Source organism: Onychomys torridus, chromosome 9 (assembly GCF_903995425.1).
Source record: "Onychomys torridus chromosome 9, mOncTor1.1, whole genome shotgun sequence".
Classification (NCBI taxonomy): Eukaryota; Metazoa; Chordata; class Mammalia; order Rodentia; family Cricetidae; genus Onychomys; species Onychomys torridus.
The window spans coordinates 18,176,104-18,190,643 of record NC_050451.1 but is presented as its reverse complement, the minus strand read 5'-3'; the positions used below and the strand labels follow the sequence as shown (position 1 = coordinate 18,190,643).

The following is a 14,540-nucleotide window of genomic DNA, read 5'->3' as shown; positions in this document are numbered from 1 at the left end:
AGGGTTTCTCTGTGTAGCCCAGGCTGCCCTGGAACTCAATCTGTAGACCAGGCTGGCCTGGAATTGATAGATCTGCCTGCCTCTGCCTCCCAAGTGCTGGGATTTAAGGCATGTACCACCACTGACTGGCCCAGAATTATTTTTAAACTACCTGATGAGATGCTGGAGAAGTGGCTCAGCCATTAAGAATACCAGAATTGGGTTCCTGGCACCCATTCTGGGCAGCACAATTGCTTGTAACTCCAGTTCCAGGGCAGCTGGTGCCCTCTTCTGGCCTCCACATACATGCCCCTGTATGCATGTGCGTATACTAATCCCCAGACATATACACATAAAATTAATTTTTTCTTAGCTTTTAAAAATATGAAAACTTTAAAATTAAAAAATTATAAAATGCTTGATGAGAGTTCTGGAAACCTTGGGTCCAACAGCCGAATCATCGTTTGCCTGACAAAGCAAACTAAGAAAAGCTGTTGTAATTAAAATCGAAACCCTGCCCAGTGCCAGCTCACCCTCCAACGCCTTCCATCTACATCCGAAGCAGTCAAGTTTTCCTAGATTGAATTCTAAGCAAAGTCATCTCTAGTGAATGATGGAAAGGAATAGTTTTCTTCATGGCTTTTCTGCTTTTCATTGTCACTGCTGTCACAAAAGGTCGATGACAATTCCATGGGGAAATACACCATAAGTTACCAGTCTGCTCAACCTCCGTGGTCATGATTGAAACTAAGGGATTCCTGAGCCCAAGACCTTCCTGAACACCCAGACCAGGGAAGGTGCTGTTTCTTCCACCTTTCTACTTCACATACCAACAAACCATGCACTTTTTTAATCGTGCTTTGAGCTCGTCTAAGGCACATGTGTCTTTGGCTCGTATGTGGGGGTGTGGCTGTGCACATGAAGAGGAGGAAACAGACACAGGCAGGAAGAAGGCTGCTCTGATGTTATTTTTAACCAGAACTGCTTGAGCCCAGGAAGTCTGATCCCGCAACTAAACACAACCCCAAAGGGTGTCACTGTAGCTGAGTGCTCTTTCCTTCATCAACCGAATGTCTGTTCTTTCTTTCCACGCAGCAGCGTTAGGCTATGTATTTATTTGCCAAACTGTCTGGAGACACCGTTGTTGATTCTACTCCGGCTCTCTATTTTTAGGAAAAGAGCAGCACAACTCACTCCTGGCTGGCATCAGCTGTCAGAAGTGCTGGGTTTCCTTCTCTGTTCTGTAACTCCTCATGTGACCCTAAAGGGGCTCCACCCCTTGCAGCCAATTCTTGGCCTGGGAAGTACTTGGCTGCTGTATCAAATAAGGCTGACTACTTTGTTACCTGCTGCTATCTTGTCTTGAGAAAGGATGAGGTCTTAAGTGCAAGACCTCTCCCCTGCACTCATGGGCTCCCACGCCCTGCTTAGATGATGTCCTTACAGCAAACAGGATTCTGTGTTTAAGACAGGGTGCTGTTACTCTGGATGCTGTTTGGCTCCATTGAGTCTGCAGTTACCACCTCTGAGCAAACCATCTTGTCTCTGGTTGGGCAGCCTTAGCTTCTGAGGTGTCTTTGCTTTGACATGATGCTGTTTCTTCACCTTCTCTTTGTCCTTTGCAGGGTATATCCCCAGCTATTTAGACAAGGATGAGCTGTGTGTAGTGTGTGGGGACAAAGCCACGGGGTACCACTACCGCTGCATCACCTGTGAAGGCTGCAAGGTAAGTGCCAGGGTCCCCAGCACAGACCACCAGTATTAAAAAACAAAATCCAACATTCATGACCTCTGGCCATCCAGCGGTCCATTGGGCCTCTTCATTTCTGATATGCTCAAGATCTGAATTTTCCTTTTTCCTAAATCATGAGTAACTAAATGAAATTTTGCAATAGTGTGGTGTTTTATTTTAAAACAGACAACTAACAAAAAGAATAAATTAATAATACTTGAGTTTTACAGCATAGTTTTTAATATACAATCACCCAATGCTTCACCATTTCTCCTCTAATTTTATGTGCGACATCGGAGAAGACTCCGTCTGTTCCTCCACAGCCTTTTCTGCTGTGGATTTGCATGAACATGCCATTTCTAAAGGTTCCATTAGGCAGAATCTTTGAAGCCACTTAGACTCAATTATGTTCCGGCATTTATTCAAAGTGGCTTTCCACAGAGCCTGTAATAAATGGAGTTAGGTTGCCATCAGGTAATTTTGTGCTCTGCAAACCTTTCTTCAGGAGATTCTTAACAAAAATATACTGGTATGTTCACTTCTCCAAAGGGAGCTTACGTCTGTCTACTTACAATCTTCATCAGCAAAATGAAGATAAGCACTGTGGAAAAGATCTTTTGGTCCATTAACCTAGGCTAGAAAATAAACAAAGGAGGCTTAACCCAGTGTGGTACCCACGTAGCTGATGCTGTATAAATGGGATTATTAAAAACCAGGGAAGGACTTTGACAAGTTTAACATAAAGCTTATATTGAAGTTTAAAAACAAAACAAAACAAAACAAAAAACCCACAACTTCCTCTTCCCTTCCCTTGCCTTCCTTTTCCATCTTTTCCTCCATGCCCTCCTTCCTGCCCTTGCCTTTAAACCCCCACAATTAACAAGTTCGTTCCATTCACACCAAGGTGGGCTCCACTTCCCTACTGGGAGATTTTCCATGCAGGTCCCCTGTTTTTTGCACATAATATTAGGAAGCGCCTCAGTGATGCCTCAACACTCTACAAGGGCAGCAAGCATGCTCCTTTCTCACGCTCCTTTCTGAGAGCCTGGGGCCTCATTCGCCACGCCATCAGCTGGAATGTGTGTGAAGCAAGGGACTCTCATCTCCAATATCCTTTTGATACCGAATTCGTAGATGACGAGACTGGGCTAAAGGTTGTGTTGCTTCTGTGGAAATAAGGTCTTGTGGAGTTTAAAAAACTAATCACAAGTCCCAGGTGTTTATTAATTAGGAGATGTGCAATTGTAAGCCTGCTCTTGAAAGCATGGTTTCATTGTTTTATTCGAAAGGAATAAGGCTAACTCGGTGTGGCGCCTCGGGCCTGTGCTTCCAGCTATTTAAGACACTATCTCAGGAACACAGCAAGTTCCAGGCTATCCTAGGCTACTAGATAAGTTGGAGGCCAGCCTGGGCAACTTAGACCCTGTCTCAAATATAAAAAGTAAAAAGTACTAAGCCAGGTGGTGTTGGCATACACCTTTAATCCCAGCACTCAGGAAGCAGAGGCAAGAGGATCGCTGAGTTCCTTGCCAGCCTGGGCTATAGAGCAAATTTCAGGACAGCCAGAGCTATACTGAGAAACCTTGTCTTCAAAAACAAAAACAAAAATGTACTAGGATACAATGTACTAGAGATGTAGCAGAGTGCCATTATGTCCAGCCAATCCCTACTTCTGAGGAAAAGAGGAAGTAATAAGATTGTGTAACTTTAGGTTGATTCTTTTACTTCCAAAATCAGTAGTTGAAGCTAATAATGGAAACTAGCCTTTTGTCTTGTCTTGTTTGCTTTTTCTGAATTGGCCCCCAGTGCATAAAGCTTTGCCTTCCAGGTTTTACCACATATAGTGCTTTTACAACAATATCATAAGATAAAATTTGAATTGAAAGAAAATACAATCAAAAGTCACCGTAACTCTTAAATCCCCAAAGTGGTTCAAAAGGCTGGCTGTGTATGACAGGATACAGTTCCAGCAACTTCCTGAACAAGGGGGGGACTCAAGCTTTCACTCCTGACCCTACCTCACTAATGTCAACTTGCATCCCCCCAAGACTACTAGGTGTTTAGAGACCTAATTCAGCCAAGATTTCCTTAAAAGAAATATCATATAGGGCTAGAGAGATGGGTAGGTGATTAAGAGCAATTCCTGCTCCACCAGAGGACCTGAATCCCCAGGACCCATATCAGACAGATCCCAACTGCCTGTATCTCCAGCTCCAGGGGATCCAAAGTCCTCTCCTGGCTTCTGAGGACCCCTGCACATGGGAGTTTAAAACACATACACACACACACACACACACACACACACACACACACACACACACACTTTAAAATAAATCTTTAAAACATAACAAGAAGCATCACATAGCATGACCTAGGCTTCACAGTGTCTGTGCCTGTGTATCAAGTCATATCCTGTTTGTGAGTTGTTCCCATCACAGACACAGAAAAGTACATGGGAAGGACAATCTCAAGATTTCTTAATATGATGAAAGAAAAACTTGGGAAAGGTGGAAAGAGTTTTTCAAATGTAACATCATCTTCAATAGTATTAAGACATGAAACGGTCACACCTCACAGTTTATTCAAACCTACAGTGTATGCGGACAGAATCTGTGTTGCCCTAGCAACAGAAAGATTTTGGAGTTTTTAACTGCTGTGATGTGTAACTTGTTACACACACACTCTACGTTTTGTAGAAAGGTTGAAGTTATCCCAGCACAGACTGTTTTCAAAGAAAGACCTAAACGCAACAGTTCCCTCTGAATACTGAACTGAGGTAGTGTTCGAGTCTCATGCTGTTGCTGTGATGAAACTCTAACAAAAAGCACCTTATGGATTTATTTGACTTACACTTGCAGGTTGCAGACCATTATTGGAGGAGTCATAGCAGGAGCTTGAAGCAGGAACAGGGAGGAAGCCTGCTTGCTGGCTTGTCCATGCTTACCTGGCTTTCTAATACAGCCCAGGACCACCTACCCAGAAAGTGATGCCACCCACAATGAGCTAAGCCCTTCTAAATCAGTTAACAATAAAGATGTGCTCATAGGGCAAAATTATCAGGGCAGTCCCACAGTTGAGACTCCTTGGGTTGACTCTTCAATTACGTCAAGATGATAGTGAATTCTTAGTAGGGTAGATAGTAACATAAGGTCTGTGTGTGTGTGTGTGTGTGTGTGTGTGTGTGTGTGTGTGTGTGTGTGTGTGTGGTTTTGTTATTGTTGTTAATGCTGTTTTGAGACAGGGTTTCTCTATGTAGCCCTCACTGTCCTGGAACCTGCTCTGTAGACCAGGCTGGGCTCAGACTCAGAGATCCACCCTGAGTTCTGGGTTTAAAGGCATGTGCCATCATGCCTGGCTACAATAGAGGTCCTTATATCTGGCTAGTCCATCATCTGGAAAATGAATCTGGCTCTTCTCTGAGTACAGAAATGTCTGGTGTGGGTTCTAAAGGCAAGTCCTCTGCTCACCTACAGTGAAACAAGTCCTTACTTATTCCCTAAGAAGACTCTTTTGTCAGCTCACAAGATCTGATAGGTGGGTTGGTTTTGGTGCTAGGGTCTCAAAATGTCATGCATGTTCAGCATATACTATGCTACTGAACTACACCCCCGGACTCCTAAAATGATTTTTTAAGTGAATGTTTTATCTTTAAGTTTACCTCCAGGAGTTAATTTTCATTACTTTTTAAAATTAAGAGATCTATCATTGTTGTATTTACTGAAAAGTAGTAATCTCCCATCACAAGTCAAAAGATGCTCTGCCGTAGATCAGGTTAATGTGGTAGCATCAAAGGGACTTGGTCAGCAAAAGTCATCAGAGGTATGCTCAGAAAAGGTACAAGGCATGGCAAGCCGCTGCAGTTCTATTTTCCACAAAAGCAAAGTATTGGTTCTCTCCTTTCATTAAAGTACACAGAATACCTTTGTGGAGATACAGGGTCTATCCTCATTTTAGGACACATCTGCTCACCCTGCCCTGGTGTGCTCTTTATGAGCATCCAGTGTGAGGGAGAAAAGAGCCTCCATTCCTGCAGATGTCCACATCCTCCTCTGGCTGGCTTCTAGGTAAGCATGGCTTTCTCCAGAAGCGGGCACTGTCCTGCCCCTTCCCACTCTGTGCTATCTATCTTGCCAGAAATGGCTGGGTTTCTTTTGTCCCCTCTACCCCTTTAGACAGAGAGTCAGAGTTAAGGATGGAAAAGCCAAATGGAAACTTGCATTTCATTCATACATTGCTGTAAAATGTGGCCTTTGGGCAGCATTCACCCACTCTGCACCTGGGTTTTCCACTTGGTACTTATGTCTCAAATGGCTGTTTGTGTGTAGTTCCTGGGCCATAACAGCACATCCACATCATTCAGAGGCATGCACACATGTTCAAGACCACAAAACCCTGGTTATTCACATCATTCAGGGGCGTGCACACATGTTCAAGAACGCAAAGCCCCAAGGCAATGAGTTTTCCTGTTAAAATGCAATTTTGAAAAAAACTCATGTGCCTTAAAATCACGGATATGAGTCTCAGTTACTCCTGCTTTGCTTAATACAAGGTCCTACTATGGAACCTTTCATTACAAAGAAAAGCTCTGTCTGAGTGCAGGCTATGCAGGGGGTGGGGGGATGGGTCTACAACCAAAGCCAAAAAATGTGAAACCAAAGGTGGGTGGAATCTAGGGCAACTGGTATTTCTCTAAAAATGTGAGAGACACCACCACCCCCCACTTTGAGTTTTAGTAAAGAACTCTTTCAAAATGTGTTTGTTAAGTTAAATGAAAGTTTGGGGGATGAGTGAGAAGAAACTTTTTATAATTTTTGATAATTTAAATAATACAGCAAAACCATTTCATTGTATATCAAGTGAGCAGTTAAGGAAATATGATTTAGAATGTATATGTATATTGAAATCTGGAATCCCAGCATTTGAGAGACTAAACAAGAAGGATTACAAGTTCAAGGACATCCAAGACTGTATAGAAAGTTCCAAGCAAGCCCTGATTCCATAGCAACACCCTATTTTAGGAGAAAAAATATGGAATACAGCTCCTGGGTTGTAAGGCAAGTGACCACGTGATCTGTGGCAAGTGATTGAACCCACCTAAAGCATAGTTTTGCAGTCCACACAATGATATCATTAATAGAACCTCCCAAGTAAAGTTGTGGAGCAAACGGATACAGAATACATCTGCCTCTCTGTCTGTGGTCCTCACAGTCAGAGCTCAGTACCATTATTAGTTCCTGTGCATTCATCAGTGACCAGGACATAGGACTCAAGTCCAGAAAGGCTCTGGACTAATAAATGCCTTTAAGGCCCAACATAGTGGTACTAAATTCTAGCACCTGAGAGGCTGAGATGAGAGAGTCATAAGTTCAAACCCAGCCTAGAATATATAGAAAGTTGCATTATAGGCCAGCCTTGGCTACATAGCAAGACCCTGTATTAAAATAAGTAAATAACGGTCTGGAGAAGGTTATGGAAACCAGCCAAAACTAGCATCTACTGGTGTTCTTCAGAAAGGAAGAAGCATATTGAACTCCTGTGCCTACAGATACTGGAGGGAAAGGGAGTTTTAGAAATAAAAGCTCCAAGCTCGACTTTTCTGTTCTTAGAGTCCTGTTGTTTGAAAGGTTGAGGGAGTTGGTCATGGACGTCTTTTCATTTTCTTTTTTTCTCCCTTTCTTTCAGTTTTCTTTGAAAATAGATTCTTCTCTCATGTAATGCATCCTGAACACAGTTTCCCTCCCTCTACTCTTCCCAGCTATGTTCCCACTTCCCCTCTCCCCCAGATCCACTCTGTTTCTTCTTTAGAAAAACAACAGATATCCAAAAGACAGCAGTCAAACAGGACAAAACAAGATACAATAAGACAAGGCAAAAGCTTGTATTGATGCTGGACAAGGCAGCCCAATAGGAGAAAAATACTCCCAGGCGCAGGCAACAGAGTCAGAGACACATTGTTCCCACAGTCAGGAGGCCCACAAGAACACCAAGTTAGCAGCCATCACATGCACTCAGAGGACCTGGTGCAGATCCCTGCAGGCCAGGCTTGCCACTTCAGTTCAGTCTCTGGGAGCCCACGTGAGCCCTGCTCAGTTGATTGGGTGGCCATGCTCTTCCAGTGTCCCCCATTCCCCTGACTCCCACAGTCTTTCCTCCCCCTCTTCCACAGGGTACCCTGATTTTGTAGAAGGACCCAATGCAGACCTCCAATTTAGACTCTCTCGACTCATAATGTCTGGCTGTGGTCTCTGTACCTGCTCCCATCTGCTGCTGGAGGAAGCCTCTCTGACGATGACTGGACAAGGCATCCATCCATAAGTAAAGAAGAATAATTGGGAGTCATTAGGAGACCCAGAACATCTTGCAGGCGGGACAGGTTGTAGGTGAGAGGTTTTGTGGCTGAGCTGGTGTCCAAGTTCCTCTTTCTGTAGCCTGCAGAGTCTCTTCCACACCAGAGACTAGAACCTTTCTGTAGCCTGCAGAGTACCTTCCACACCAGAGACTAGAACCTTTCTGTAGCCTGAAGAGTCCCTTCTACACCAGAGACTAGAACCTTTCTGTAGCCTGCAGAGCCCCTTCCACACCAGAGACTAGAACCTTTCTGTAGCCTGCAGAGTACCTTCCACACCAGAGACTAGAACCTTTCTGTAGCCTGCAGAGCCCCTTCCACACCAGAGACTAGAACGTAGGGGTGATGGCTCCATGCAGGCACCAGATCCACCTCTCTATGTCCAATGAGCTGGGTGGATGTTGTCCTCAACAATGGGCTCCACTGTCAGTTTTCAGAGAGCGACCCTCTGTCCCACCATCAGCCTGGGTTGTTTGGGTATCTCCACAGGACCTCCTTGGCCAACAGTTGAACCAAATGTAACCCAGTCCCACCACTGGGAGCCTTGCCTAGCTATAAGAGATAGCCAGTTCAAACTCCATATCCTCCATTACTAGGAGTCCTCACTAGGACCACCCACACAGATTCCAGAAAGTTTCCACTGCAGTAGGTTTCCACAGCACCCTCCAAATATCCCCCAATTCCAGCTGTCTCTCCCTGCACTCTCATCCTCTACCACCACCACCCCAACCTGATTCCTCCAGCTCCTGTCCCTGTCTTCCTCCATTCCACCCACAAGATTTAGTCTATTTTCCCTTCCCAGGGAGGTTCATGCATCCCCCCTAGAGCCTTCCTCTTTACCTAACCTCTCTGGGTCTGTGCATTGTAGCTTGATTATCATTTACTTAACAGCTAATACCCACTTATAAGTGAGTACATCCCATGTTTCTCTTCCTGGGTCTGGATTACCTCACTCAGGATGATTTTTTTCAAGGTCCATTCAATTGCCTGCAAATTTCATGATGCCATTTTTTTAAACAGCTGAGTAATACTCATTGTGTAAATGTACCACATTTACTTTATCCATTCTTCCATTGAGGGACATTTAGCTCATTTCCAGGTTCTGGGTATTATGAATGAAGCCACAATGAACATGGTTGAGCAAGTGTCCTTGTAGTAAGATGGAGTGCCCTTTGGGTATAGGTCATGGTCATTTTAGGACTCAAACAAGAATTAAATAAAATCTCTAAATATAAAGATATATATTTAAGCTGGGCAGTGGTGGTGCACACCTTTAATCCCAGCACTCAGGAGGCAAAGCCAGGCAGATCTCTGGGAATTTGAGGCCAGCCTGGTCTACAGAGTGAGATCCAGAACAGACACCAAAACTATATGGGGAAACCCTGTCTCGAAAAACTAAATACACACACACACACACACACACACACATGTATGTATGTATGTATGTATGTATGTATGTATGTATGTATGTGTGTATGTATGTATGTATGTATATATGTATGTATAATTGCCAAACAATTTAAAATGTTCTTGGTGTATGTTTCATTGTACATAGTAGTAGGTTTCTTAAGGAAATATTCTTGTAAGTGTCTTTAAATAAACTGTCAATCAAGTATCCTGCTGTTCAGGATAAAGTAATAAAGCTTTTCATTCACTTAGCTTAGCAACATAATTATGATACCCTATGAAATAAAAGTTATACCATTTCGAGTATAGAAAAATAAAAGGAAAAACCAGATTGCCTGTCAGCTTTGTTTCCTTGAATAAATGCCCTGACAATGTAGACACTCGCAGCCCTGTGAAACCTCCCTCAGCTCCTTGGGTTCACTTGTATCCACCATCCTCCATTGAGGATATAAAGTTGGAGGTCCCAGCCCAGGTTAAGGCGAACACAGTTGATACCATTCTCAGGTAGACACAAAACTCCAGAGTCATCTAGTTTCGGGAAAATATGAATGTTTTCTTGGGTCTTTCTTACTTAGGGTTTCTTTAGAAGAACCATTCAGAAAAGTCTCCATCCATCTTATTCCTGTAAATATGAAGGAAAATGCGTCATAGACAAAGTCACTCGCAACCAGTGCCAGGAATGTCGCTTTAAGAAATGCATCTATGTTGGCATGGCAACAGACTGTAAGTAGATGCTCTTCTTTTGCTTGATATTGAGGAGTGTCGACTGGGGAAAGGGTTCAGTTCAAGATCAATGAAGAAAGCAGGAACCTCTGTGGACAGTCTGGCTCTTACACACCCCTTCCTCCCTGCCTTGATGGAGGGGTGGTGGGAACCATTGGTTTTCTTCTTCCCAGCTCATCAATTCCCTACTTTCAAAGCATCCAGATGATGGGGAAAAGGATGGCTAGGTCATCCCTGTGTGTGTTTGAAGGATAGCCTATTAAAAAGCCTGTTCCACACTCCAAATGAGAGAATTTGTCTGTGTAGCATAGTCAATTCTCACAGGCAAGCTTCATGTGTGCAGAGGTTTATAGACCAGTTCTTGAGTTTTCAAAAACAAATAAATTAATTTGGTTGACCTTTTTTGGAGATGTGGTACTGGCAGAAAACAACATGTACAAGAATTTTTTAAGAATTCAAAGTTGAATGTTCCCACATGAATCATCCCACTGTTGATTGCTTATTGTATTTTTAGCCAAAAAAAAAAAAAAAAAAAAAAAAACATTATTTTTAGCTAAAGCTGTACTATCCAATTTTCTAAGTGCTATATCATAGGCAGTGAGATTATCCCTGGGGTCTCTCCTCCCAACCCTCGCCCAGGGATTTGCCCCAGTCACCTTAATTATCACAAAACAAAGAACTGTGCCATTCATAATATGCAGCCTCCCTCCGCCAGGAATCAGTAAGAACGATTTCCACAGCCATCATGTTTATACATCAGAGGTTTCAATCATGACTTTAAAGGAGAAAGAAAAGCACTGGAAAGAAAGAAAAGGCAATGAGAACTTTCCTGACATAAGAAAAAAATAATCCTACCTTATATTGGTACCATAAATAGTGTTCTCCCTAGAGAATTAAAAAAAAAAACAACTGTGATTCCTCATAGAGGAAAATGCTATGGAGAGTGTTCAGAGATCTATTAGGGTGTGGGCTGGAAGTACTGTCCATCTGCACCTCAGACCCGGGGCATCTTTAACTCTAAAGGATTTGGATCCTTTTCTGACCAGGATGTGAATATGATTAGCTTAAAGCCAAATACTTATGTCACTGTTCCAAACCACCATTATTTAGGTAGCCATTTCATTGTTTTATTAAGTTTAAGGTGTGAGTAGTTATGGAGTTAAAAATGCTCAAGGTCCAGCTAAACAATGTGGATACACATTTTGAGGTCTTTTACTTGCTTATGAAACATTTGAAAAGGTCCAGGTTTCTCAACATAAAAACCTCTGCTTGGGGACGGCCAGTTATTTTATCAGGTAGAGGCACCTGCCACCAAGCCTGATAGCCTAGACTCAATCCCTGTGACCCATATGATGAAAAAAGAAAACTGACAACCACAGGTATCCTGTGACTGTGCTGTGGACATGTGCACACACACACACACACACACACACACACACACACACACACACACCACACACACACTAAATTAAACAAATCATAATAACAAAAAGAAAGAAGGAAGGGAGGGAGAGAGGGAGGGTGGGAGGGAGGGAGAGAAGGAAGGAGGGAGGGAGGGAGAGAAAGAAGGAGAGAGGGAGGGAAGGAGGGAGGGAGAGAAGGAAGGAGGGAGGGAGGGAGAGAGGGAAGGTGGGAGGGAGAGAGGGAGGGAGGGAGAGAAGGAAGGAGGGAGGGAGGGAGGGAGGGAGGGAGGGAGGGAAGGTGGAAGGGAGGGAGAGAAGGAAGGAGGGAGGGAGAGAGGGAAGGTGAGAGGGAGAGAGGGAGGGAGGGAGAGAAGGAAGGAGGGAGGGAGGGAGGGAGGGAGGGAGGGAAGGTGGAAGGGAGGGAGAGAGGGAAGGTGGGAAGGTGGAAGGGAGGGAGAGAGGGAAGGTGGGAGGGAGAGAGGGAGGGAGGGAGAGAAGGAAGGAGGGAGGGAGGGAGGGAGAGAAGGAAGGTGGAAGGGAGGGAGGGAGGGAGAGAAGGAAGGAGGGAGGGGAGGGAGAGAAGGAAGGAGGGAGGGAGGGAGGGAGGAAGGAGGGAGAGAGGGAAGGTGGAAGGGAGGGAGAGAGGGAAGGTGGGAGGGAGAGAGGGAGGGAGGGAGAGAAGGAGGGAGGGAGGGAGGGAGAGAAGGAAGGAGGGAGGGAGGGAGGGAGGGAGGGAAGGAGGGAGAGAGGGAAGGTGGAAGGGAGGGAGAGAGGGAAGGTGGAAGGGAGGGAGAGAGGGAAGGTGGGAGGGAGAGAGGAAGGGAGGGAGAGAAGGAGGGAGGGAGGGAGGGAGGGAGGGAGAGAAGGAAGGAGGGAGGGAGGGAGGGAGGGAGAGAAGGAAGGAGGGAGGGAGGGAGGGAGGGAGGGAGGGAGGTCTCTGCTGAAGTCATAGACTTACCACTACTAGGTTTGTGATTGCAGAGTTAAGCTTCAGGTTTCTTGCTTGAGAAATCACCACCTACCTCACAGACCCAGGTCCAGGATTCAGACTGTAACACATGTCAAATGCAACAGTGTGACATGCTAGAAGCCTTCGGGCAGTGGAGCTTTGGGCATTGTGAGCCTTTAGGAAGTGAGCCAAAGTTACCTCACAGGACTACTCCATGCTTCCCACTCGCATGACATTAAGATCCAGTTCTGATAAGATCATCTGGGATTGCCTGTGAATTAGCTGGGCACCTTGCCTCTCTTCTTGCTGTGTCTGCCCTTCACATTGTCCAAGGACAGTCAGTTGTAGGAACTGAAGCAAGAGTTCTGGGTCTTCCTCCATCTCTACCATGAACTTGATGCATGACTTTAGGCAAATCACAGTCTCTGGATACGTTCTGTGAAAAGAGGAAGATGAACTAGATACTTGTCTGAGGTCATCTGACACCTGAGTCTTGGAGTAGGAGTGCTTTCTGTGAAAGCAAGAAGACCTGAATTCTCACTGTGAGCACCCACATAAAATCTGGCCATGGCCACATGTGCCTGTAATTCCATGGTTGGTGGTGGAGACAGGTATATTTGCGGGACCCATTGGCCAGGAGCCTCTTGGCCAGATCTGAGCCTACCTGCACAAGCTCCAGGTTCAGTGAGAGACCCTGGCTCAAATAATGTGAAGAGGGATTGAGGAAAACACTTGGCATACTTCTCTGGCCTCTGCATGTGTACACAAAGGTTCACTAACACACACACACAGACACACACACACACACACACACACACACACACTTTTTAGGTAAAATAACAAGATGAAGAGATGATGTGGTTCTGAATATCAACAGGCTTGTGTGAACCTACATGGTCAAAGGAGAATATCAAGTCCACAGAGTTATTCTCTGACCTTCACAATGTGCCACAGCATATGTACACCTATCCCCCCCCACACACACACTATAATAATAATCTTTAAGTAAGATAAAACAAAACCTGAATCTTTCAGTCTTACTATAAGTCTATAGTTTTACTGTTTTTAATATAAAAGTCTCATTTGGAAACTGACCACAGAAAGATAGGTTTCTTGTTCCCTTTTTGCACAAATGATAAAGCTCATGACTACATTAACTCAATACTTACAGTTCATTGCCATAGTGCATACCCTGTGCATGGGTTTTATTGATCCCATCTCATAAAGGGAGACATGAAAGCTCAGAGAGACTAATAAACTTGCTTAGAAACTGCTAGAAGGTGGTAGTGTCAGGATTCAAACCCAAGTCTTTCTAGATTCCCAGCTACAGCTAAGGCACTTTATCTACCATTGAGGGTAGACCAGGTACAAAGCCTTGGGAAGAAGACACATCTGTGAGGTTCCAGAGAGTTCCAGCCACATCACAGTCTGCCCTAATAGAAACCAGGAAGAGTCTTTTCCCTCCCCCTTCACTACTCTGGCACACTTCCTTAACTGAAAGTTCAGAAGCCCCAGGAATGAATGCAGATGGCAGCCCAGTTGATTTCCCAAGCAGTATGGGTTCTAAGCCTCTCTGCTTCAGTCTGATTTTAGGGCCACTGGCTTCTGTAGAGCTGAGTTCTTGGTGCCCAGGTTCTTTCAAAGCTCTGTTTGGAAAGTTGGTCTGGGCACTGGGAGCTGGGCACTGGGCTCATACTGGGCAGTGGTTAATCAGAGGCAGTTGCTGTGGAAGGGTGAACCTCTAAGCCAGTAGTTCTCCACCTGGAGATCACAACCCCTTTGGGGTCGAATGACCCTTTCAGAGGAGTCACCAAAAACCATCAAACAACACAGATTTTCACTTTATGATTCATAACAATAGCAAAATTACAGTTATGGAGTAGCAACAAACTAATTTTATGGTTGGAGGTCACCACAACGTGAGGAACTGTACTGAACGGTCACAGCATTAGGGAGGTTGAGAATCGCTGCTCGGAGCCATCCAGCCCAGAGCTCCCAGGC

The 14,540-nt window shown here is 44.6% G+C and overlaps 1 protein-coding gene across 4 annotated transcripts in view; it reads left to right on the top strand.

Moving 5' to 3' along the window:
• Thrb (thyroid hormone receptor beta) overlaps window positions 1-14,540 on the top strand; it is a 358,018-nt gene that overhangs the window by 319,179 nt on the left and 24,299 nt on the right. For all 4 annotated transcript variants that reach the window (XM_036199215.1, XM_036199212.1, XM_036199214.1 and 1 more), the window contains 2 exons: window positions 1,605-1,705; window positions 10,040-10,187. In XM_036199215.1, coding sequence (XP_036055108.1) covers window positions 1,605-1,705; window positions 10,040-10,187 — 249 coding nt within the window. The remainder of the gene's footprint in view (window positions 1-1,604; window positions 1,706-10,039; window positions 10,188-14,540) is intronic.